At 31.9% G+C, this 25874-nt stretch overlaps 2 protein-coding genes and 2 long non-coding RNA genes across 4 annotated transcripts; 2 read left to right on the forward strand and 2 right to left on the reverse strand.

Annotated features, from left to right (window-relative positions):
- Positions 1-1885, reverse strand: LOC108456033 (uncharacterized). The gene is made up of 2 exons (XM_017754627.2): positions 1275-1885; positions 1-545 (listed from the first exon to the last, which is right to left on the reverse strand). The coding sequence occupies exons 1-2, from the start codon at positions 1798-1800 to the stop codon at positions 127-129; spliced, it is 945 nt and encodes a 314-aa protein (XP_017610116.1). The 5' UTR covers positions 1801-1885; the 3' UTR covers positions 1-126.
- Positions 1886-3460: 1575 nt separating this feature from the next.
- On the forward strand, positions 3461-4670 carry LOC128280584 (uncharacterized). The gene is made up of 2 exons (XR_008270677.1): positions 3461-3709; positions 4628-4670. It is a non-coding gene; the product is annotated as an uncharacterized LOC128280584 (long non-coding RNA).
- A 7762-nt stretch (positions 4671-12432) lies between these two features.
- LOC108456299 (uncharacterized) lies at positions 12433-14249 on the forward strand. Its single transcript, XM_017754896.2, has 2 exons — positions 12433-13053; positions 13693-14249. The coding sequence occupies exons 1-2, from the start codon at positions 12519-12521 to the stop codon at positions 14109-14111; spliced, it is 954 nt and encodes a 317-aa protein (XP_017610385.1). The 5' UTR covers positions 12433-12518; the 3' UTR covers positions 14112-14249.
- A 1105-nt stretch (positions 14250-15354) lies between these two features.
- LOC128280383 (uncharacterized) lies at positions 15355-17304 on the reverse strand. Its single transcript, XR_008270554.1, has 2 exons — positions 17149-17304; positions 15355-15614 (listed from the first exon to the last, which is right to left on the reverse strand). It is a non-coding gene; the product is annotated as an uncharacterized LOC128280383 (long non-coding RNA).
- Between the last annotated feature and the right edge of the window lie 8570 nt (positions 17305-25874).

A 25874-nucleotide genomic window follows, 5' to 3' on the forward strand; every position in this document is an offset into this window, starting at 1 on the left:
TTTGAGAATAAAGGAAACTATGATTGTTATTCATCCATTCGTAAATTATTGACAAAAGAGCTATAGTACAAAAATCATTTTTGTTATTTTCTAATACAACATATCATACAATATACAAGTTGGTAATTAAACAGCTGCACAACGCACATTGGATAACGTTGTTCCCAGCAAATCCACCGTCAACAACGACGCCCTTGGCTTCGACGACCTGACTGAACATCCCACCGGCGCCGGTGGAGTTTCCGTCGATGTATTCCGTTCACAAAATCTAAGCCACTTAGCTTGCATGTAACTGTGTTTCCTCCATGGTCCCATATGCATTTTCTTTTCCTTCATGCATTTCTTGGCAGCCAAACACAAGATTTTAATCACGTTATTCAATCTCTCCACTTTTCCCACGTAAATTTGGGGTAATCTTTGGACCAACCGATTGTAATCGTCGCTGGCTCTCGCTATCTCGAATTCTGCTCTCAAATTTAATTCTATGATTACCCTTACTTCTCCTTTTCTTGATTCCTCTATCACATCCAAAAACGTGTGCTCCCCTGCAACAACAAAAGAAAAAAGGCCACCATTAATGGAATGAAGGATCTTTGTTTTAAACTTTCAAAAAAAAAAAATCATTCTTTTAAGTATTAGTGTGGGGTTAATTGCACTTTACATCCTAAAACTATGATCCAAACTCTAAACTATTTCTACACTTCAAAGTGTTCTAACTAGTTGAGTTTCAAAGTATCACTTTCATATCAATTAAGTGTTTCTATCAACTTAAGTGTTAAATATTATATGAGATATAATGTGAAGCATATTTAAAATACATTGATCAAATTGTAAATACGTATAAACTTATCAATTTGACATTTTAAATATAACATTTTAAAAATCCTTTTAAATTTTAATAACATCGTATTTTTTAACATATTAAATTCAAATTATTTATGTAATAGGTACATTCATGTTTTAAATATATCAAAATAAAGACTTGAGTTTTATTTCGGGATCCGATAAAAATAATAATATATTTTAAGCTAAAGTACAACGTTTTTGTGTTAAACCTTATTTAATTATAAATATTCGAGAATGATCTAAGTAATAATTTTCCATTTTTTTTTATCAAGAGTTAAAAGGGCTAAAGCTTTGCCTGTCGCATTTTAATCTGCTCTGCAAGTATTTAATGTTAAAGTTGATAGCTAAGTTAATGTAATGAACTTATTTATATGGTGCTTGAGGACATTTAGTGGAAATAACCCAATATAAGTACATATATGTTTTACCTGATGGGATGTGCGCAGAGCTCCGCCATTTAGAGCGGCAAAAGGCGGTGTTGAAACCGGCGTTTTGGAGACGACAACACACTTCTCTCATAACACAAACCGTACAACTTTCCGCCATGGATTTCCCACAACCACAAACATTTCCGTGTCTCCGTACATCATTCAAAGCTTCTTTTGCGGCATTTCTAATCCTCGATTCTAAAGAACTCGTCCTACGCAACGTAGCTTCCAAAAGCTGGTGCTGACTTTCCCAATAATTACCATCGTTTTCGACGCCGACCCCATCGTTTCCTTTCCCTTCATCCTCATCGTCATCACCAAACCCTAAACCCACCATTTCATTGCCCCGGACCTCATCGGCGCTGCCATTACAGCTTTCGAAGAAGAACCCATCGTCACCGTCTTCAAGAAATCCGAATTCCATGTCCGACAAACTTGAATCCGGTTGGTCGGGGAACTTGAATTCTTGGTAACCGTACGTTAAGTTTCGGTGATTCAATGAAATTCTTGCTGTAATTCCAGCCATTTTTTTCCCTTTTTTTGGTGAGCTTAATTTTAGAAACTTGGTGAGTCGTCGTCGTTGTGGATTACAATTTACGTGACTCGTTTTTATAGTAGGAGGGAAAACGTGGGGGCGGATAAGAACCGACGTGGACGCACATGCGATGGGAACTGAAATCTTATGCGGCGTTAATGGTTTTTTTATCATCAACATCAATCCAGTCTTGTATTTTGGACTAAACAGCGAGGATCCACGTCGATCATTTGGCGGCAATGATTCAGATATACTCGAATATTCACGTCCCATAGCTATTCATTTTAAAAATGGTCCAATTTTATGTTTGGTCCCTCTATTATATAAGTTTCAGATTTAATCCAACTTTTAAAATTTGCAAACTTTTATAACATTATTTAGTTATTCTAAATCATTAAGAATATTAACCATTCCCATTAAAAAGGTAACAAAAACCTTTTCTAAATAAAAAGAATATATGTCAGTTGATTGCTTAGAGATATTTAAAATTCACACCTAAATTTTATTTTTGCTTTTGAAGTTATATCAACATTTTAACTAAAATATTTAACAATCTCAACTATTTGAATTAGCTAAAATTATAAAAACAATAGGATTAGTCGCAAATATTTTGCATAATATTAAAGATATCAATCTAGAAATAGAAAGATAATGTACTTCAGCGCACTTGAACCCACATCTTTCTGTATTGACAACAATGTCCATGTCAATCGAGTTAAGACTCAATCAATTAAATGTATATGTATTTAAAGTGAATAATATCTCAATATATTTATCTTTTCAAAAAGGTTTAACCTACAAGGTGGTACTTAAGTTATACTTTTTTTCTATTTTAGTATCTAAACTTTTTTTTGTTACGAGTAGTACCTAAACAACTTTTTTTTTTCAAGTTGGTACCTCCATTAGTCAAACCACTAAGTCTATTTTTAAAAAAAACTTAACTCATAAATTAGTACCCAACAATGATAATAATTTTCCCAAATTGGTACCTAAACTGTTTCTTGGTCACAAGTGGTACTTAAACTATTCTTTTGTTACTTATTTTACACCAAATTGTTATATCCGTTAAAAAAATTCAGCCAATTATAGATTGTCATGTCATATTAACTTTAAAAAATAATTTTTAATCCTTTTCTTTTCTTTTACATTATTTCTCTCTTTAATTTTTTTCTTTGTTTTTTCTTCTTTCTTCCTTTATAATGTTTAGCAATGCCAGTATGCTCGAAATTGATCCTCTCGAGGTCAAGACGTTGGCAATTAATTATGTTTTTGAATTTCATCGCCTACTTACCCGACCTAATGAGATTGAAAATGTAACGCCCCAATTTTTGGGAATTCTGTGAATGTTGACAAAATTTCATGCTTTGATTTTGTCATTTGTGAGTGAAATTATGAAATAGGACCTATGTGAAAATGTTTGAAAATGCTATAGGCTAAATTGAAGTGGCCAAATAAATAGGAGTGCAAAATTGGAGGATTTGCATGACAAACCTCCCATTTTACATGAAGTGGCCAACCATCATGTTTTTGTAGACAAAATGTACACTTGATATCCATAATTTATGGTACAAATTGATACAAATTGATAATAGGTTAGGTAAATGTTTCATGATAATAGGTTAGGTAAATGTTCCATGATAATAGGTTAGGTAAATGTTCCATGATAATGGGTTAGGTAAATGTTTCATGATAATGGGTTAGGTAAATGTTTCATGATAAGAATTTCATGTCTTTTGTATTAAAGAATTAAATGGATGAAATATGAAGTTTTATTAAAAGAAAAAGGGGTGAAAAGAACAAAGTTTTGTCCATCTTTGTTCATCATAGCTGAAAGTTAGAGAAGAGAAAGGAGAGGAGAAAGCTCTTGAGTATTTGGTCATTAGGAGGAGGAAAATTGAAGGTAAGTTCTTGGTACCTTGCTTCTATTTTGAGGTTCATGAGTTCTTCTTGATTCTACCTTAACTCTTGAAGTATATTTTGATTTTTGGTTGTGTTGTGAGCATTTGGTCATGAATTAAAATGAAGGAAATGGTTGTTGTTTCATGTTCTTTTGATGAAAAATGGAAGATATGTGAAGTTGAGCCAAACAAATGAGCATGCATGTGCCTTAGATGCTAAAGGGAAAAATCGGCTAACATGTTGTGCTTTAAAATGATGAAATGGAGATTATGCTTAAGTAAAATCATAGATATGTAATGATTGATTGGTGATATACATGTTTAAATAACATGCATGCAAGATAGGTGTTTGAAAGAGTGATTTGGTAATAAATCTGCTTGGGACAGCAGCAGTAATGTGACTTTGGAAAATCACCATAAATTGTGGGAGAAGAATTAGAAGCTGAATAAATTATGTAATTAAAGCTTATTGAGTCTAGTTTCTAATGAAATAAACAAGAACATATTTCGAATTCTGTACAATGAGAAATTTGATTCGTAATGAAGGGTGGTCAGATTAGTCAAACAGTGAAACATGGGAAAATTTGAGAAATTTCTGGTATTGATTGGCTAAACCAAAAATTCTGAAAATTTTATGGATAGAATATATATGAGTCTATTTTCAGGGAAAATTAACGGAACTTGATTTGGAGTTTCGTAGCTCCGGTTATAAATGATTTAGTGACTGTTGCTCAGGAAGACAGCTTACAGTGAAATTATGATTATGTGGTAAACATTGACAAAAATTTGTTAATGAGTTGCTTATTGATTTCTTATAAGCTTACTATGATCTGTAGGTGTGGTTGGCCGAATATTGTAAGGGGTTAATACGTAGTTTGTATTTGAATAGTTAGATTAACGTGTTAGTAATCCAATTGTAGGCGGTTCGTGTGTGGATCTCGTCAGCATATCGTTGCAAACAGGTGTGTAACTAACACCCTCTTTCTTAGTCTAGATCGGAAAAGCGAAAAGCCGAAATGCCAAAACCGGTATTTTGTAGATTTGCGAGTGTCGAATGCTCGTGAGGTAAATCGATTAATGTTTTTGGTAAGCTGCAATGTTTGGACCGCAAAGTGCATGATTTACGTGCCCTCGATATTTTTGGGCTTAATGGGCCAAAATTAGAATGATGGGCCAACGGCCCAATTCGGTAAGAACACTCGATGACGTGATTACGTTAGTACGTGAAAAGTAGGAATATGCATGAAAACCCTAAAATAGATAAATTCTGAAATACCTTTAAAAGTGGAAAATTTACGCTTTACCTGGTAGATAAATTACCAAATACCCCTAGGTTAAATTGACCTAAATGCATGTTTGATCGTTGTTATTTATGCATGCCATGTTGTTATTATCTGATGCATGGACTGGGATATTGACGAGGAAGTATCGAAAGTGGCTTGTCCACGTCTTGGAGGCTTTGCCTCAATTTATGATAATTGAGTGACAAGGCAGAAAATGTGGAGTGTTAAATGGGTGGGTTGAGCTATTCCCACATGGAGTGTATGGCTGGTACGGGTGGAGTGTAGTGGTTGGTGGGTTGAGTAGTCTCCCAAATGGGCTTGCATATGTTTACCGATGTTGCATGTATTTTGAAATGGGCCTATGGGCCATATCATTATCTGAATAAGGGCTAAGGCCCGTTTATTGTAATTTGAAAAGGGCTCGCCCAAGACCATCACTTGTTCTGAATGGGCTTAGGCCCAATAGGCTTGACGACTTGGGCTTTGAATGGGTTTTCCTTACACACCGAGTTTCCCCAAACTCACCCCTTTTATTTTCATCCACGCAGAAATCCCCAACCATAGTGGGCTTGAGTCGTGAGGGAATTTGAGTGGCCAATTGCTCGAAAGTTTGATTTTCTTCTGGTGAACTGGACATCCTTTTAATTACGTTTGAGGTTTTGGGCTTTTAAATGTAATAAGGCCGCTTAATTATTTTTGATGGTTTTAATATGTATTACTAAGATAGGTAATACTTATATTTAACTGTTGAAACTGGATAGCTTTAGGGCGCATTTTCAAAAACAACAGTTGATTTTAAAATAACACGACAACAAGCAAAGCTTCCGCAATGAAAGTATTTTTCCAAAATTAATCACTTTTCCTAAAAATGACTTAATCAAATCGGTTTCCTAGAAATATTCATGACATTAAGGTGTGGCAATGGCGGTATGCATGTCTAGGATTGGATCCGAAGGGAGCTTGGTACTTAAGCAGTCCGATGGACTCACCACCTCTTTTCCGGTTTCCTACCTGGTGCACAGCTTCTATTCACTTTAATCCTTAATGAATTAATCTTTTGAACATCAAGTACGATTTTCTGGACTTAGAATGGAAATTTTTTTTAACGTTTTTGATGTGGCATGCCGGATCCGGTCATAACTTCTGGGCCGGGTTTGGGGTGCTACAGAAAAGGCTCTTTCATCGATCAAAACTAATGTTTTCAGAAATGGAATGGTCTGACCAATTAATTCACAAACCAGTACAAATCAGCTAAATCAACTAAAAATCTGTTGAATTAGTTTTCTCTGTTATTTAAATATTTTTATTTTTAATTAATTTTTAATATTTTTAAATATATTTATAAAGAAAACAATACTTTGTCTTTTCTTGCTACACGGCAATTTTTAATTGGTTATCTTTCTTTCTTTCTTTCTTTTTTTAAAAAAAGACTTCACCATTTGACTAACAATTGAACTAATAGAGGTACCAATTTGGAAAAAAAATAGTTTAGGTACCACTTGTGGCACAAAAAAAAAAAGGTACCAAAATGGGGAAAATGGCATAGTTTAGATATCAATTTATGATTAATCTTTTCTTAAAAAATAGATTTAGTAGTTTGACTAACAGAGATACCATCATAAGAAAAATAAATAGTTTAGGTATCACTTGTGACAAAAAAAGTTTAGGTAACAAGATGAGAAAAAGGGTATAGTTTAAAATACCAATTTGTGGATTAAGCCTTCAATAAAATATAAAATAGTGAAAATCTTCTTTAAAAAAAGGGCAAACTCTATAAGTAGTCATCCCACTATTAATATTTTTTTTTGTCTTCAAACTATAAAAAGTTACAAAATGGTCACCAAACTTCAAATTTTTTTCTTTTTTTGGTCATTAGCAATTAAATGGCAGACGGAAAGATAATGTGACAACTTTTAAAATTTGCATAATAGCAATTTCAAACCTCAACATTTATACATTGTTTCAATTTAGTCTTATTCTAAAAAAATTAACACTCAAAATTTACACATTATGTAATTTGGTCTTGTTTTCAATTTTACCTTTCTTTGTAACCCTTTCACCCAAAAAGCTAAAAATCCAAATCTATTAACTAAATTTTTTGGAAAATCCAAGATAATAATTTTCATCTTTTCTCATTCTTTTAAAATGTATAAATATTGAGGGTCAAAGTTGTTATTATGTTAATTTTAAAAGTTGCCCAACTTATCTTTCCATTAGTAATTTAACTAGTGACCAAAAAGAAATATTTGAATAGTTAAGTGATCAAAAAGAAAAGTCAAATAATTGAGTGACTATTTTATCATTTTCCATAATTGAATGACCAAAAAAATTATTAATAATTAGGTAACTATCAAAATAATTTACCCTTAAAAACTTATTAAACAAACAATATTCATCAATACCTATTAACTTAAGTCTTTATGAAAAAAAAGTTTTAAGCATAAATTAGTTACATATTAAACACATGCATAGGTTGAATTGACCCAGGCATAATATCAAATCATGGTTCTTTTGGTTTTTCTTAATCATGTAATATTTGTATACTTTGCACATTACACTTATGTTCCAAAGTATATAATATTTTAATTAATTTGTATATCTTGTATTATATCATAATGTGTTTTAATTATATGATTGTATGATGTGGAAAATATGGGTTTAATTGCTACAGATATTGGACAAGTTCATAATGCCATCTACCAAAAAAAGCATCTCATTGTTAGAGATAATGGTAAAATCTTATCTATACTAATTCATCATGATAAAAATGATGACCCAAAATGATAAGATTCATTTAATTGATGAATAGACGTTTAATTATTTGATTTTAACGTATATTTGAATATTTTTCATGGAATAAATTTATTGGAAAGAAAGAATTATGGGACACCTTTTATCAATTGGCTTTGCTCGGCCCCCTCTAAAACGACTCCTTCTCCCTAGGCTATATGTTGTGGGAAATTTAGCTTCAACAGAATGCATGTGTCTTTGAGAACCAATGACAACAAAGGGATGCGATTAGACGAGTGATAGAAGGAGCTGGAGATTTCTTCACTCTATCCTCATCCATATAGCTAGTTTCCTAGAAAGAGGGGTTACTTTAAGGTTAGCAGAGAGGGATCTTCAATGGGCAACCCAAGATACTGGGTGTCGGAGGAAGGAAAATGAATCATAAGAGCATATATATAGACATTTCGAAAGCAACTAATGCCGAAACTGAGTTGTAGGCACTTAGGGACAAACTCTTCATGGCTTGCAACCTAAATATTAGGCATGGAAATAGATGCAACTCTTGATATTAATTTTCTATTTCTCTTTTGTCTCTCTCATTGATGAATGTAATTAGATTTATGCGATCCAACTTATTAATTAATAATAAATATATATATTGAATCTAAACTTAATTATGATATATATATATTATTGTAAAATTATTTTACATTACAATAAATAATATATTAATTAATGCTAAAAAAATCCAAAACAACCTCTAAAGTTTGAGATTCAAATGCACTTAAAAACAGGAAATGAAGGTGGAAAAACAAAAAGATGAAGATGGACGACTTTGTAAGCAAAATTCATATGTAGATAAATCTCAACCAAAAAGACAAAAAAAAAATCACTAAAAAAAGACAAAAATTCCCTATAGAATAGTGTATTATTGTTTCTATATATATATATATATATATATATATATATATATATATATTTCGACACATCTACAACATTTTATGTGATAATAATTTGATAAATAGTATTTTTCTTGTTATATTTCTTTAATATGAAAACCTTGAATTATTCTTTTAATTATTTATTCCCACGTTCTCTCCCCCTCTCTGTCTCCTCCTCTTCTTTTTCTTCATACTGAAGCCATGGCCAACATGATAATGGCATCCTCAAATGCTATAATCTCCATTGTTCTTTCAACATCCCTCCAAACTCAAATTCTATCAAACCCAACAGCTATTATTCTGAAAAAATAGAAGAATTTAACTATTCTTAAATTTTTTAAAGGCTATTTAAATTTAATTCCAAAAGTTAAAAACCATGTAATTTGATGCTCTCGTACGGTCAGGCAACACCCTTTTTTCAGCCAATTTAAAAAGGGTAATTGTTTCATCAATTCCTTGAACGTTTTATATAATAACACTTCAATCCAATGGCAACATGTGTCAGGCGACACTACTAAAATTTTTTTTAAACAGTTATGATTGTGTCATGATTAATGAGGAGGAAAAGGGGTGGTGCTGCCGGTTGGTCAAGCAGTCCTAACGAGTACTATAGCAAACGGGTCATTTTCGTATGTAAATTTTCCTCTAGACTATTTTCGTAATTAATTAATATTTTTAGGTTATTTATATATAAGAAAGCCGAATGATGATGTGTATAAAAATGTCACGTGGGATGCTTTATTTGGCTCCACATAATTGATTGGCTTCTTTTAACGGTGTTAACTGAAATGGGCTGAACCGATTAATAGAAATAAAGTTAAAACATCAATAAAAAAATATTTAAACACTTATATGGTAAATATTATATAATTTAAGGGCTAAATTGTGAATTTTTATAATCATAGGATAAGAGTTGTTTAGATATTGAATCTCTAAACAGGTGAAACATGTGTTAAGCGTTAATTGAAGGTCTGAACTTAACTTCTAAATCACTGCTTCAATAACGTTTTTTTTTCTTTTCTTTTTTATAAAATTAATAAACAGAAAATAGAAAATAGAAAAGAAAAAAAAGGATAACAATGATAGGATTTTTTAGGTAAAAAAAAACGTTTTGATTTTTGGGCCACATATTTTAATACAATCATATATTGATATTTTTCAAACTATTTTCCATAATATATTTATACAAAATAATCGTGCCACGTAATGTGTCAACATTTAGAAAGCAACCCATTGGCAAGACGCCGCGTTTATTTTCAGACATTTCTTTTTATTCAATACATTAGTAATATGAATCATGTGATTATTTAATAAGTCATAATATTTGAAATTTAATATTTACTTTTATTTTCAGAACCACATCCACTTAATCTTATTATAAGTATGAAATTAACAATATTAATAATTACATAGAAGTACTTCTTATAAAATAATATATACGAATCTAATTTATTTAATATTACGAAATAAAAGCATACAAAAATAAATTTTGTTAGGTGGAACGACAGGTAGGCTCCACTCTTTAGGATAAACCTCAACATCTGACGCCCGTGATTGTGCCACGTTTCATCACATTCAACACTCAATCACATCAATCATTTTTGTCCTTTTGTTCTGCGCCCCCCCCCCCCCCCACCATTTGCTAAATTGGATGAGATGGGAGTATCTTACTATTCACTCGAACCTTATCCACATTAAAATTCCACCAAACAATTATTTTTGTCGGTATTAATATTATTGGACCACATTCTTTATAAAATATTATTTATTTTATGTTTTCCGATATATATTTTAATGTTTTAGATTTGAGTAGTTTCTATTAACCGCGGTGGTAATTTTTACTTGTGGTACTTTTAAAATACCTTCGAACTCGACAAAAGGATCATAATAAAAGTGAGCACCCTTACAACTTAGATTTATCTATAATCTATAATATATATATATATATATATATAAAAGTATGAGTTTAATTTCTTTTAACTAGCCAGAATGTTCTTTATTGTTAATATATTACTAAATTAACATTAAAATAATAAATTATTAGTATTATTATGTGATAATAATATAAGTAATATTAATTAATATGATAATATATTAATGTAAAATTAATTAATTTATTTATATCTTTTAAAACTTTTACCTAAAATAATAAAATTATAAATATGTAAAATTATTTAATATAATTGAGTAAATAAAAATAAAAATCTAAGTTTTTTAATTAATCAAATTTCTAATCTATAAATTTATTTATTAATAGTGTTTTCATTATCAATATAATCATTATTATCATTTAATTAGACTTTGAATACATATTAAATTACACTTATTATTTTAAATTAATTTTTACTAATATTTATCGCTATAAATATATGTATTAGTAAAATATTTTCATTCCAAATAACATTTAAAAATTAGGGAAAAAATATATTTTAACATCATTTAATAAACTTTGCAGGGCAGACAAAATACACGTGCCAAAAAGAAAAATGAAGCTACTCAAATAAGATTTGAAAAAACCACCATCCACCAAAAATAATAATTCTCTATACCTTTTATGGTGTAAACCACCATTACAAGTCACTCTCTATTTTCATGTTGTAATAATTCTAGATTTAAATTTTATTATATTCAAATTTCATTCTAATTATAATTATTAAAATGATATTTATAAAATAAACTATTTATTTTGATGAATTAAAGATGATTCTTAAGGTTTTATGATTAATTTGTAAAAACATATCTCCATATAAAAGGGTGATTTTAATTGGAGTTTGGCAAAAGTTCCATTGATCATACATTGATTTTTCCTTATGAGAAAAAACACTTAAGGATGGGCTTATGATAGTTGAAAACAATACGTTTACATCAAGATTAACATTCAAATACTTATTAAAAAATTGGTATAATATTAAATTTAGTCTTCAATATTTATATTTTTTTGTTAATTTAATCTTTACGCAAAAATTAGACTAACATTCAACATTTACATTTACATTCACATAAAAATTAAAAAATTAAAAAAATGGTTCAATCGATTTTTAGTTTAGTTCAATCTTTCAACAATCGATTCAAACGATTTGTATTGATTTGTGGGTTAAAAACCATTTATTCTAGATTTATATCTCAACTAGCTGATATGATTTGATTCTAAAAACAAAAATAATATCAACTGAATTAAGACTTAATCGACTAATCAATTTTAAAAAAGGTTAAAATATGCCATAGGTATTTGTACTCTTTACAATTTTAAAATTTAGTCCTCTATTTTTATTTCCAAGATTTTAGTCCATTTACTTTTCAGATTTCAAAAATCAATTCCAATTGTTACATTATTAACTCTTTTTGTTAAATTTTGTGGTTTGATATTTTGAAATAGAAAAAGTATTCATTTGATAAGAATATAACTAAAAAATAATGTTACAATGGATTTGAGTTTAATAAAATAATTTTAACAATACTAAAAATTGATCTGAATTTTAAAATTTGAAAAGTAAAGAAATTAAATTCCTAAAATTAAAAGAATAATAACTAAAATTTAAATTTAGGAAGAATTTAAGGATTAAAAAGAATAGTTGTGGGCCGGACGTGAATATTCGAGGATATCAGAATTATTGCCGCCGAATGATAAACGTGGATCCTCGCTGGCAAGACCAAAATACAAGACTGTATTGATGTTGATAACCCAATCATTTAACGCCACGTTGGATTTCGTTTCCAATCACATGTGCGTTCACTTCAGTTCATATCGGGCCCCACTTTTCCCTTCTACTATAAAAACGAGTCACGTAAAATCATAATTCACAACGACGACGACTCACCGAGTTTCTAAAATTAAGCTCACCTAAAAAGGAAAAAAAATGGCTGGATTTACAGCAAGAATTTCATGGAGTCACCGAAACTTAACGTACGGTTACCAAGAATTCAAGTTCCCTGACCAACCGGACTCTAGTTCGTCGGACATTGAATTCGGGTTTCTCGAAGACGGCGACGATGGGTTCTTCTTCGGAAGCTGTAACGGCAGCGCGGATGAGGTCCGGGGCAATGAAATGGAAGATTTAGGGTTTGGTGATGATGATGATAATGATGATGATGAAGGGAAAGAAAAAGATGGGATCGGCGTTGAAAACGACGGTGATTACTGGGAAAGCCAGCAGCAGCTTTTGGAAGGTGCGTTGCGTAGGACGAGTTCTTTAGAATCGAGGATTAGGAATGCCGCAAAAGATGCTTTGAATGATGTACGGAGACTCGGAATTGTTTGTGGTTGTGGGAAATCCATGACGGAAAGCTGTAGGGTTTGTGTTATGAGAGAAGTGTGTTGTCGTCTCCAAAACGCTGGTTTCAACACCGCCGTTTGCCGCTCTAAATGGCGGAGCTCTGCCAACATCCCGTCAGGTAAAAAATATATGTACATATATATTAGGTTATTTTCACTAAAAGTCCTCAAGCAATGATTGAATTTTAAATCTAGTCTCAAACTTTAAAACATTTTAATTAAATCATCAAAATTATATCAAACAACTCCCTTACAAAGGTGACAGACATAGCTTGGCCTTTTAACTCTTGGTTAAAATGCAAAAATTCTCCTATGTTAATAATTAAATAAGGTTTTAACACAAAAATTTTACTTTAGCTCAAAAAATTATAATTTTATCTCAACTCTTAACATAAAATTTATGTTTTCGCCTCTATCAACTCAAATTTGACATTGAGTATGTTTAAAATACGAGTATATTTTCTACATAGATAGCTTAGATTGACATACTAAAAAATTATAATACCCTTAAAATTTAAAAGGACTTTTTAGGTTCACACTATTTAAAATTTGATACAGTATTTAACACTTAGGATAATAGAAAGGAGTAATTGATTCGATACTAGTACTTGAAGACTCAACTAGCTAGAACACCGTGAAGTGTAGGACTAGTTTAGAGTTTGGATCATAGTTTGAGGACATATAGTGCAATTAACACTACAATAATACCTAAAACAAAGATTTTTCATTCCATTAATGCTGGCTTTCATTCGCTGCAGGGGAGCACACGTTTTTGGATGTGATAGAGGAATCAAGAAAAGGGGAAGTAAGGGTAATCGTAGAATTAAATTTGAGAGCAGAGTTCGAGATAGCGAGAGCCAGTGACGATTACAATCGGTTGGTCCAAAGATTACCCCAAATTTACGTGGGAAAAGTGGAGAGATTGAATAACGTGATTAAAATCTTGTGTTTGGCTGCCAAGAAATGCATGAAGGAAAAGAAAATGCATATGGGACCATGGAGGAAACATAGTTACATGCAAGCTAAGTGGCGTAGATTTTGTGAACGGAATACGTCGACAGAAACTCCGTCGGCTCCTGTGGGATGTTCGGTCAGGTCGTCGAAGCCAAGGGCGTCGTTGTTGACGGTGGATTTGCTGGGAACAACGTTATCCAATGTGCGTTGTACAGCTGTTTAATTACCAACTTGTATCATATGATATATTGTGTTAGAAAATAACAATAAAGATTTTTGTACTATAGCTTCTTGTTTTCCCTATAATATACTTGTAGACAAAATATACCTAAATTAATAAAATTTAAATCCAAAATAACAATATAGTAACCCAAACTCCAAAGTTACTATAATTTTAACATAAATTTGCCCTAATGAATCCAAACTAACTAAAATTTATAAGAAATGAGTTGGTATATAGAATCTTTTGTATAAAAATTTGGTTGGATCTAAAATTGATTTTTTAAAATAAAGTGTTTCTAGAAAACTATCTTAAAATAGTTATTTTACTTTTGTGTACAGGATGATCAAGAAATACTATTAACAAAATATAATACATTTACTCGAAAGGAATAATTCGTACTGCACTACAAATTATTTTAGACCAGAATGAAATATAGAAACACACACAAAAAAAGAAGAAATAATATAATTTTAATGATGTCATTCTCTGATTCCACAATACTGGTCTATAATATTGTAAAACATAAAACCATAACAACTCAACATATGAACATTAGCATACTTACCTTCATTTAAGCTTTATGCTATTTACATATATACTTAAAACAACCGATGTGCCTTAGATCAAACTAGCATTTACTATCCAAAATATCAAATCGACAATTTACTACTTTAAACTGACTCGATTCTAGGTACATGCTACATACCGAAAACATAAAGAACTGCTCAAATATTGTTGAGTTAAGAACTACAATTTGGATGTTGCTTCACTTCTCGAGAACTTCGACATCTACTGATTCTTGTGCATGAAAAATAACAAATTATATGTTGAATGATAAAGTTCAATGGTACTTTCATGATTCAAGTCAATAATACCATAACAAATAGCAATAACATATTAGAATTAAAATTAGAATTAAATCACGAACTAATTTACAACAATACCAATTCTCAATTCATATCGCATAGATCCAAAATGCATACCTTATATAATGTGATAAACTAATATTAGTATAACATACCAAGTTTTCTATCATTACATCAATTCATTTATATTCCATTACATATCACTAATTCATTTAATTTTTATATTTCTTTTCTAATCTATTGATTCATTTAGTTTCCATGATGGCCCTTAGGGCTCGTATATATCGGTTAACATGATTTTTCACATTTTATGATATATCATATTTCATAAGTATACATAATGTATCATATCCATAATCATTTCATTTCATACATCATTTAAAATATTCAAGTTTTATAACCCCTATTAACCTGACACGAACTTAAGATAAATACACAAATTTATTTTACTTTGTCATCTTGGGTTGCTTGACAACAATAACATTTAGAACTGTTACATTCTACTATCTTCAGTTGCTCAGCAATGATGGCTTTCACTATCTATTATTGTTGCTCATTCTACCACCTTGGGTTGCCCGGCAACGATGGTTATAATTATTATACTTGTAACCCTATGGCATGCCAACCAAATGTAACTCTGCACGAAACAGTTAATAGGGTAACCCATGAATTCAATACGCATCATAATCACATATCATAGTTATATCATGCTTGTTTATGTTATATTCAATTCAATCCAATTCTTGACATTCGATATCATCATGTATATAAATCGAGTCAAGAAATAGTAATACACTTACCTCAATAGGTAGTTTTGCAACAATCATATATGTATATATATATATATATGTATATATGTATATATGTATATATGCATATGTATATGTATATGTATTTATGTATTAAACTTGAATCATAAAAGTACAAACTAAATTCTTTTGTCACTCGTCTACAACTCTCGCTTTTCCTTTCTCTTGAGATAGCCTAACATCGTCTTTAGCTATGTTTGATAATTTCATTATAAAATAATGTCAGTTCACATCCAAATCACATTAAAATACATAGCCAACATATTTGCATTTTATTCGGTTGTCCTTATAACTGAAATGCTCATATTTTTCTATATCTAACATCGGATCAAAATTCGATTTCACATTCTTTCATTAGGGACCTTATACTTTTTATCTACAACTTAATTTTATAATAGTTTATAATTTATTCAATTTAGTTCCTAATGTCACAAAGTTATCTAACAAGCTTAAATCAATTTCTAATTTAGTCCTTATCATAATCTAAGCTTACTAACTACCAATTTCTTCAAATCAAGCTCAAAATGATCAATTTCACTTTAATGAAAACTTCCTAAATCTCTAACAATTGAAGAAATTAATTCATTGGTTAGCTAATTCAAACTCCCATGATCAAGAATCTATAAAAATGTCAAGAATTAACTTGTTACCTTAGTGAATTGAATGGTCGAAAGTTGAATAGATGAATAAGGTTTCTTCTTTTCTTTCTTCAACTTGGACGACATAAACAAGTGAAAGAGATTATGTTTCTCCTCCTTTCCACGTAATATTATATATATAATATAATTAGTAACTTAGTTAACTTAATTGAGTATAATTAGTTCATTAATTGAAACATATATTTACATTTCTTAATTATAACTCATGGTTAATGGAAATCATCATTCTCCACTAACAATATGAAGAACAATGGTTTAATAATCATTTAGGCCCTTTGGATAATTACTAACTAGGTCCTCAAGTATTTTCTAAATTAAAATTTAATAGTGATTGGATTTTTAAAATCTAGCCCATGAGCTTTAATTAATGATTTTCTATGTTAAATTAATTAATTGATCATCAATATTTTTTCATGCCAAATCTGTACATCTTCTTATTTTATTATTACAACTCGGTTTACAAAAATGAGGTTCTGAAATTGTATTTTTTGACACAAAAAAAATTCGGGTCATTACACCATATTTCAGTTCTCACTTTTGGTTCCTATATATAAAGTACCAAGAGGTATCTATTGTTAGGAAAATTTTAATAATAAATATAAATTTGTATATTTTGTGTATTCATAAATTTTGTTAAAATTAAATAATTATAATTATAAACTTACTAATCGAGAATAGATTTGATGAATAATAAGCGCGTTACCAAGGATTAAACCCTTTGTCCTTAAGGCGAAAATTGTTAGTCACTTGGTGCACATAGTTTTGATGCAATTCCCTCCAAGGACTTCAACAACACCACCTCAAATACATCACTCCACCATGCTAAGGTCTCCAAAGAGATAATGAATACTCGATGATCTGAAACAAATGTTGGATCTGGAATGACATATCATAATCTCCACATTGTTAATAAACCCGTACAGAAATGCACATATGACCCTATTAGCATGCCTACTGTATCCTAGCCTTTATACTAAGTCTACATAGGCATCAATCATTCATATATATATCATATCACATAGCATGTTTCAGTCCATTTTAATATCACATATTATGTATCATATAAATATGCATACAAATGCAATGATCTTGGACCATAAAAGTACAAACTGAATCCACTCGTCACTTGTCGGCAACTCTCGTTTTTCTTTTCCTTCTCGACGACTCAACATTGTCTTTAGCTACATATGATAATTAATTAAATAAAACAATATCATATTTCATCCAATTCATGTTCAAATACATAGCCATGCATATTTTTCAATTTTATTTAATTTAGTTCCTATACTCAGGACACGCATATCTTTTGATATCTAGCATTGGATTAAAATTTAATTTCACATTCTTTCATTAAGGACCCTATATTTTCTATTTATAGCATAACTTCATAACAGGTTTTCAATTTATTCAATTTGGTATTTAATGTTAAAAAGTTATCTAACAAGCTTTATTATTTTTACTTTTCATTATCTAAGCTTAATAATTATCAAATTCAAGCCTAATTCATCAATTTCTCTACAATGACAACTTGCTAAAAACTTAGCAATTGAACAAACTAATACATGTGCTAGCTAAATCAATCTCCCGTAATCTTAAATCTATAAAAAAATTCATGAATTTTAGCTTGCTACCTTATAATTTTTGTTTGATCGAATGCTACCCTCAAAAATGGAGTTTTCTGCTCTCTTTTTTTTTTCTTAAGGACGTTGGAAGTAGATGATATTATAATCTTTCTTTCCACAACAATGCTATATATATACATAATTAACTTTTAGTTAATCATAATTAATTAGATTAATTATGTTTTATTATATCAATTTATCTATTAATTTAAACTAAGTGAGCATCATCATTACCATCCATTAACCCATGCCTAAAATTGGTTTATTATCCATTTTGATCTTTTTTAATAATTGCAATCTAGGTCTCCAAATCTTTTCTTAATTAAAATGTAATAGCATATGAACTTTTTTTGTTCCTGAGTTTTAATTAACTACTTCTCAACTAAATTGCATAACTGATTTTTATTATATTTCCATATTAATCTTGTAAATATTTCTATTTTATATTTATGAACTCAGCTTACAAAAATTGGGTTTCAAAACCGTATTCTTCGACATTACTGGAATTCGGGTCATTACAGAAATATTTACTTTCCTAGTGAAAGTAATAAAATTATTTTTGATTCTGTATTTGATTAGTGATTGTTCGAGCTCACACTCAAAGCGATTTGTGGTACGAGAATAGTAGAGAAAGTCATTTGGTTGGAACTTGGGAACGTATAAGATCTGTCTCGCAGAAAGCATAGATATTTTTCAGGAAATGTTTATTGCTATAAATATCACAAACCGACTCGATTTTTTAAATTTTAATTTTTCACTTTCACAGAAAAACAAACTAGATTTTTTCCAACAAAATCTTTTTTCTTGTTAGGAAGCTTAAAATACTTTTTTTCTATGTTCGTCGCCACCATCCTCCCTTGTCACCACTGTTCGACACCTCTCTACCTAAAAATAACACAAATTGATTCTTCTTTTTTCCTTAAACTTGGATCCGACCTTGGTTCCCTCAAAAGCTTCCTCATTGCAAAAGTTAGTTTGAGTTTTTGGTGATGAATCTTAAAGTGAAAGATAAGTTCAGGGTAGAGGATCTAACGTGACGTGGTAGAGTTAATGATAGCTACGACAATGGAAGAGGGAGGAAAGGAGTTGAGGAGGGAGAAGATAAAGTCAGTAAATGAAACAGGAGCTGGTTTTGGTGGAAGTGGAATGGGAGGTCGGAGGCTATGGAACGTCATCATTTTGTTGTAGAAGCTAGAGTTAGGATCAACAAAATTGGAACAAATGGTTCTTTTTAGTGGATTTAAGAGAAATTGAGAGATGCTGGGTAGAGGGGTGGCAGACACTGATTGGATGAACATATTTTCAAATGCAATAATTCAACATTTGCCACATTCTTATTCGAACCATTGTCCTCTTCTTAAATACACGGAGTATTGCTATTCTGAAAACTGAAATCCCTTTATCAACTATTAATCACATTCATATTGTTTTTATACCAAAGATTAAGAATCCACATACTAAGTTTCATTTTAGACCTATCAGTCTTTGTAATGTTGTTTTCAAGATTACCTCGAAAATGTTGGTTAACAAGCTTCAGGAAGTGCTTCATTTATGTATTGATGCTTTTGTGCCTAGGCGTCTTATTTCTGGCAACATTGTGGTTACTTGTGAGATACTTCACTCTCTTAAAAATAGGAGGTTGGGTCAGCAAGGGTCATTTGTGCTTAAGTTAAACATGAGTAAGGCTTACAATTGTGTTGGGTAGCACTTTATTAAGGAAATGCTGTTGAAAATAGGTTTCTCCTCTGGATGGGTTAATGGAATTGTGCGATTTGTTTCATCAGTGACTTATTCAGTTGTGGTTAATGGAGTGATCAGTGAAAAGGTTATGCCGACTCATGGTCTTAGACAATAGGACCCATTGAGTCCCTATATATTTCTTATCTGTGAAGAAGACCTTTCTACTCTTTTACGCATGGCATCGTTGGATGGCCAGGTTCGAAGGGCAAAGGTTGTGTAAGGATCTTGTATCGGCGGTTACATGCAAGAGTACACGGTACAAGTAATAAGTAGTAAGTAAAGAGTTATCGTCTCCAAAAGGATTGTTGTGTAAATTATTTGCAAAGTCAACTATAATACAATTTGGAAGAAAACAAGTAAAAGAAAAATATTGTTGTTGAGAGTCGAAATTAAAGTTATGAATGTAATCAGATTCAAATACCTACAAAATAAAACAACACTTTTTGCAGAAAAATAATCACAACAGAAAGATTAAACACAAGATTTAATAAAACATAGCATGAATAGACTAGAACAAGTATTTCACTTAACAAGAGTTTATTGACAATTATAAAAAGAATATCACGAATGGATCGTAGCAACGTAAAAATTCATTAAACCAAATTTTAATTAAGGCATAAGTTTCTCTTGAAGTCCTATTATGTCCTTAAGTTATTTCAAATATGTCTATTTCAAAACTAACATAGAAATCACCCTTTCAAGCATTTTATATAGTTTATGCATGCAACAATCACCGTTCGATATCGACATGATATGCACTATTTAGGTCTTTTGTTTATTAACCATTACCTCTTCCTAGATTAAACAATTAATTCTTTAACCTACAAATGTTGGTCTTACATTTACAAGTATTAACATGAATTAAACCTAAATGAATGAAACAATCATTTTCATAAAATATTCAAAATAAAAAAAATCAATTGACTGAAATCATGATTTATACTTATTCTGAATAAACAAAATTACATCATATAATATTAAATTGGAAACATAAAGATAAGATGCAAACATGCCTTTCAACACAGAGAACATCAATTAACAACAAAGATAAAGGGAAGAAGAGTAACTGAGGAGGGGGTTATCCACAGCCATTTCACTATGAGAAAAGAAAATAGTTGAATTGCAAGGGGAAATCTATGACTACTCCTTGCAGCTTCCTATGGTGGCTTTTATCCTTGTTTTCATGTTAAATCATCAAAATGCTCTCAAGTTACTCTCTCTATCTACTCTCATTTCAACAAGTGGATTGCCTTATTTTATGGCAAGCAAAAAGATTAGCAAGCCATAAGGAAACAAAAATACTCTATGCTTTTTCTCTGAAAACTTATGCCAAAACTAGGTGTTTCAATGGTGTGTTAATGAATGAAATGAAGCCTCTTTTTATAGAATTCTAAGCCCCAACGTCCCTTGTTATTTTTAGCAATGGAATCATTTATTCTCTCCCCTATATATGTTATCCCTTGATATGTGGATCAGTGGGTGGTGACTTATTAATTTTAGCAAGGAAGTTAGCTTATTTTGGTCCTTGTATGGCTGGCCTTGGAATGGTAAAAGGGGGTGTTCTTGACTGCTATTTTTAGCAGAGAGATGGAAGGTTTTGAGGCTTGATTCAAAGATAATAAAATTGTTGATTTTATGTGATGGAGAATAAGGTTAACTTCGCTATTTTTGAGAGATGAGTGGTTAGTTATGGATTGCTAATTTTAGCAGTGGATATTTCTATTTTTAATCCATGGAAAAGTGGGTAAATGGAATGGTTTTGAGCTTCCAATTAAATAATTCTAGGCCTCTATATAGTTAAGTCTGGAATAAAGTCACTTTGAAGCCTACATGATTGCATCTGGATCTTCTCATCTATATATGTCTAAGCCCAAAAACAACCCAAATACTGTTATACTTTCGCTTAGTCCAATTATTCCCAAAAAGTAGTAAAATAACATGCATTTAACATAAATTTCACTAAATTAACACATTCCCATGAAAATTATAAAATATCATAAAGTTAAGTGTAAAACCACAAAAGGTGTTATTTATTTACTGAGAATTAGCATAAATTGCACATAAAAAAGTGTTGAAATATCTATTTATTTTAAATTTTACAGATCACTTTGGATTACTCACCTTCTCTGTGTTGATGGTTGTCTTGGAGAGGCTATAATTATAAAAGCTGACACCTTTAAGTAGATCCTACAACAATATGCTAGATGTTCGGGACAACTTATAAACTTTGCGAAGTCGAGTGTCTTTTTTAGCTCAAATGTTAAAGAAGGGAATCAGTTAGATGTTGGTCAAATTCTGGGAGTTGTTCATTCAGATAACTTGGAAAAATATTTTGGTCTTCCACCTATAGTTGGGAGAAATAAGAAAAGGGCTTTCTCGGATCTTAGAGATAGAGTTTGAAGTAGGATTTTTCTTAGAGTGCACGGATTCTCTTAGTGAGGGGCAAAAAAGTCTTTATAAAGTCTATTCTTTAGGCTTTACCCACATATGCAATAATTTATTTTCTATTGACTAAATCTTTTTGCAAAGAACTTGAAGCTTTAATGGCTCAATTTTGGGGACAAAAGTCTACTGAGAAAATGGGCATTCACTAGTGTACTTGGTCTTCACTATACGACCTGAAAGGGGACAGTGGGCTTGGTTTTTGGATTTATCTAAGTTCAATATTGCTCTTCTTGCTAAACAGGGTTGGCGTCAATTAATGCATTTGACCACTTTAGTAGGGAGGATACTGAAGGCAAAATATTATCCAAATATAGGTTTCCTTAATGTATCATTAGGCTTTAACCTTTCTTTGATGTAGTGAAGTATATGGTGTGCGTGTGGGCTTTTGGAGCTAGGCCTCAGATGGACAGTAGGCACGAAATGGTTGATCTTGGTTTGGAATAATTTCTAGTTTCCAAGCCCTACCCCTTGAAAGATTTAGTCCCCACAAGTGGGTTACATTACGTGGGTTTTGGATCTTATGTGTAAGATTAAATGACATCAAAAGTGGATCTGATTGATTCTGTGTTTTCCCCTGATGAAGCTAACATTATTAAGAGTATTCCTCTCTCGAGTTTCTCACAAAATGATCGTGTTGTATGTGATGGTGAACATTCGAGTTTATATAGTGTTCACAGTGGATATCAATTGTTACTAAGGCATCCTACTTTACATTCTATGGACAAGAAATTATATAAGTAGATATGAATACTCTCTTGCCCTCTAAAAATTCAAATTGCTATGTGGAAATTCCTAAAACACTTTTTGCCTACAAGGTCAAGTTTATACAATAAGTGTATTACAAATGATCCTTTGTGTCTTAGATGTTATCAAGCTATTAAGGATATGAATTATGTCCTACGATACTGTGTTTTTACAAAGGATGTGTGGTTAGCTTTACATTATGTTAGCTCAGGAAATAATGAACAGATCAACTTTCATTAATGGCTATCATGGATGTTTGAAAATCATTCTGTGAATAAAAGAACTGAGATTGCAGTTGTGTTGTAGGCTATTTGGCATACTAGAAATAAGATGCTACATAAGGGTACAAACGAGAAGGTGGAGGATTTGGATGCTTTTGTCTGAGGTTACTATGCGAAGATTAAAGCGCTGGCTGAAAGTATATATTTGTCTCCTCCACCTCAAATTGTTCGCTAATGCCTTCTGTCGACATATCTTGTCAAGATAAAAGTTGATGCTAGCTTTTCTCTTGCATAGAGAAAGGCATGTTCAAGAGTAATCATTTGGGACGGATATGGACAAATTATGGGGGTGTTATAGTATTTAATACGCATGAATGCTCTCTTGCCCTCTAAAAATTTGAATTGGTATGTGGAAATTCCTAAAACACTTTTTGCCTATAAGATCAAGTTTATACAATAAGCGTATTGCAAATGATCCTTTGTGTCTTAGATGTTACCAAGCTATTAAGGATATGAATTATGTCCTACGATACTGTGTTTTTGCAAAGGATGTGTGGTTAGCTTTACATTATGTTAGCTTAGGAAATAATGAACAGATCAACTTTCATGAACGGCTATCATGAATGTTTGAAAATTATTCTATGAATAAAAGAATTGAGATTGCAGTTGTGTTATAGGCTATCTGGTATGCTAGAAATAAGCTGCTACATAAGGGTATAAACGAGAGGGTAGAGGATTTGGTTGCTTTTGTTCGAGGTTACTATGCAAAAATTAAAGCGCTGGCTGAAAGTATATATTTGTCGCCTCCACCTCAAATTGTTCGCTAATCCCTTCTGTCGACATCTCTTGTCAAGATAAAAATTGATGCTAGCTTTTCCTTTGCATAGAGAAAGGCATGTTCAAGAGTAATCATTTGGGACGAACATGGACAAATTATGGGGGTGTTATAGTATCTAATACACATGTGATTAATGTGTAATTAGCTAAGTGGTTAGACATTTATAATTTGTTATGCTATTCTGTTAATAGTAGTTTAGGCTTCTACTTCCTATATAAGCATGTACTTTAAACAGATTAAAGATGAGTAAGAATTGTTACCTTGAGAGTATTATTTCCTCTCTTCTATAGCTTCATCTCTAAAAGAATTTGTTATTTCTCTAGTATTCTTTCATGGTATCAGTCGCTCGGTGATTCTCGGGCATGGCTACCACACACTCTATTGAATCTGATTCTGCTGAGCTCAATGGCTCAACGTTCCTTGGTGATCGAGTGGTCACGTCTTTCCCTCGCTATGATATTGTGAAGTTAGATGAAGGCTCGTTTGTGCAATGGCAGCAACAGATCCGACTTATTCTTCGAGGATACGGCTTGTTTGGTTTCCTTGATGGATCTTTGATAGCTCCGACGAAGTTCATTCAATCATCCGATGGTAGCCTTGTCGTCAATCCCTCTATGTTGATTTTTGACCAGCAAGATAGTTTGCTTACCTCTTGGCTCCTATCCACGATCAGTTCGTCGTTCTTGTCCTCATTCACAGATGTTAGGACTGCGCATGATGTTTGGCTCATGGAAAATAATCTATTTGCGGCCGATTTGAGCACGAAATAGTCACAATTGCGTCATGAGCTTCACTCCTTTCATAAAGGTAGCCTCTCTATTCGCTCGTATGTGAATAAAATCACTAGTTTGTGTGCTCTTCTTGCAGCCTCTAAATCTTATATCTCGGAGGCCGAACGAACAGTGGTTCTTCTGGTCGGCCTTTCCTCTAAGTTTGATACGATTGTCTCGTTAGCGTCACTCTTCTCGGGCCCCTTGCCATTTCAACGCCTTGTCAATGCCTTGCTTGAGTGTGAATCTCAACAGGTTCGGTCTGTTCAATAAGTGTTGGTTGCTGCGAATACAATGGAAGGGCTGCCACTTCAGTCAATGGACGGTTCACTTAGTGGAGGAGGTCGTTTCTCTTCTCGTGGTCGCGGCCGTTCATTCTGTCCATGAATCCAGTACCAGATCTGTAGTCGATTTGGTCATCTTGCGCAAAGATGCTATTACCGATACCATCGTGACGATTAATTCCTAGTCGATGCTTCGGTACCACGACGAGATGGTTTTGTGTCTGGGACAATGGAAGAGATGATGAACGAATAGGAGATAATGTGTTTAGTCAAAATTGAAGGCATTCCTTTTGGCCGAATTATGGAGGTGCTAATTGGGTCCCACGTGAGCCACATGTCGGGCCTGAAAATCATGGATTTAATCTATTTGTTCAACGTGGTGACGGGCCGCGTGCTAGTGTTGACCCAACGTTATATGATAATGGGCATGAAGTTGGCCCTAACCGTAATGCCATGGGTTTTAAATCTTGTGATGAGTCATTGGTTCATTCATATGGTAAGATGGCTTCTCGTCCACGTGGGTCTAATGGGCTGATTCAGTCTCGTCCAACTGATGGTCAAATTGTGCCTGGGCCTTCTGCTAATTGTGTTGGTGTTGACAGATCGTGGCAGACTATTCATGAGGCCCCATGGCAGACAAAATCACTATCTCATGTGTTTAGTGTTGACTCATCTCCATATGACTCGTCTCAGTTTGTTGGGCTTCTCCCTCGGCTTCCTGAGTTTCATGCTTTGGATTACTCTGATGCGACCGCATATGATTCA

Source organism: Gossypium arboreum, chromosome 9 (genome assembly GCF_025698485.1).
Source record: "Gossypium arboreum isolate Shixiya-1 chromosome 9, ASM2569848v2, whole genome shotgun sequence".
Classification (NCBI taxonomy): domain Eukaryota; kingdom Viridiplantae; phylum Streptophyta; class Magnoliopsida; order Malvales; family Malvaceae; genus Gossypium; species Gossypium arboreum.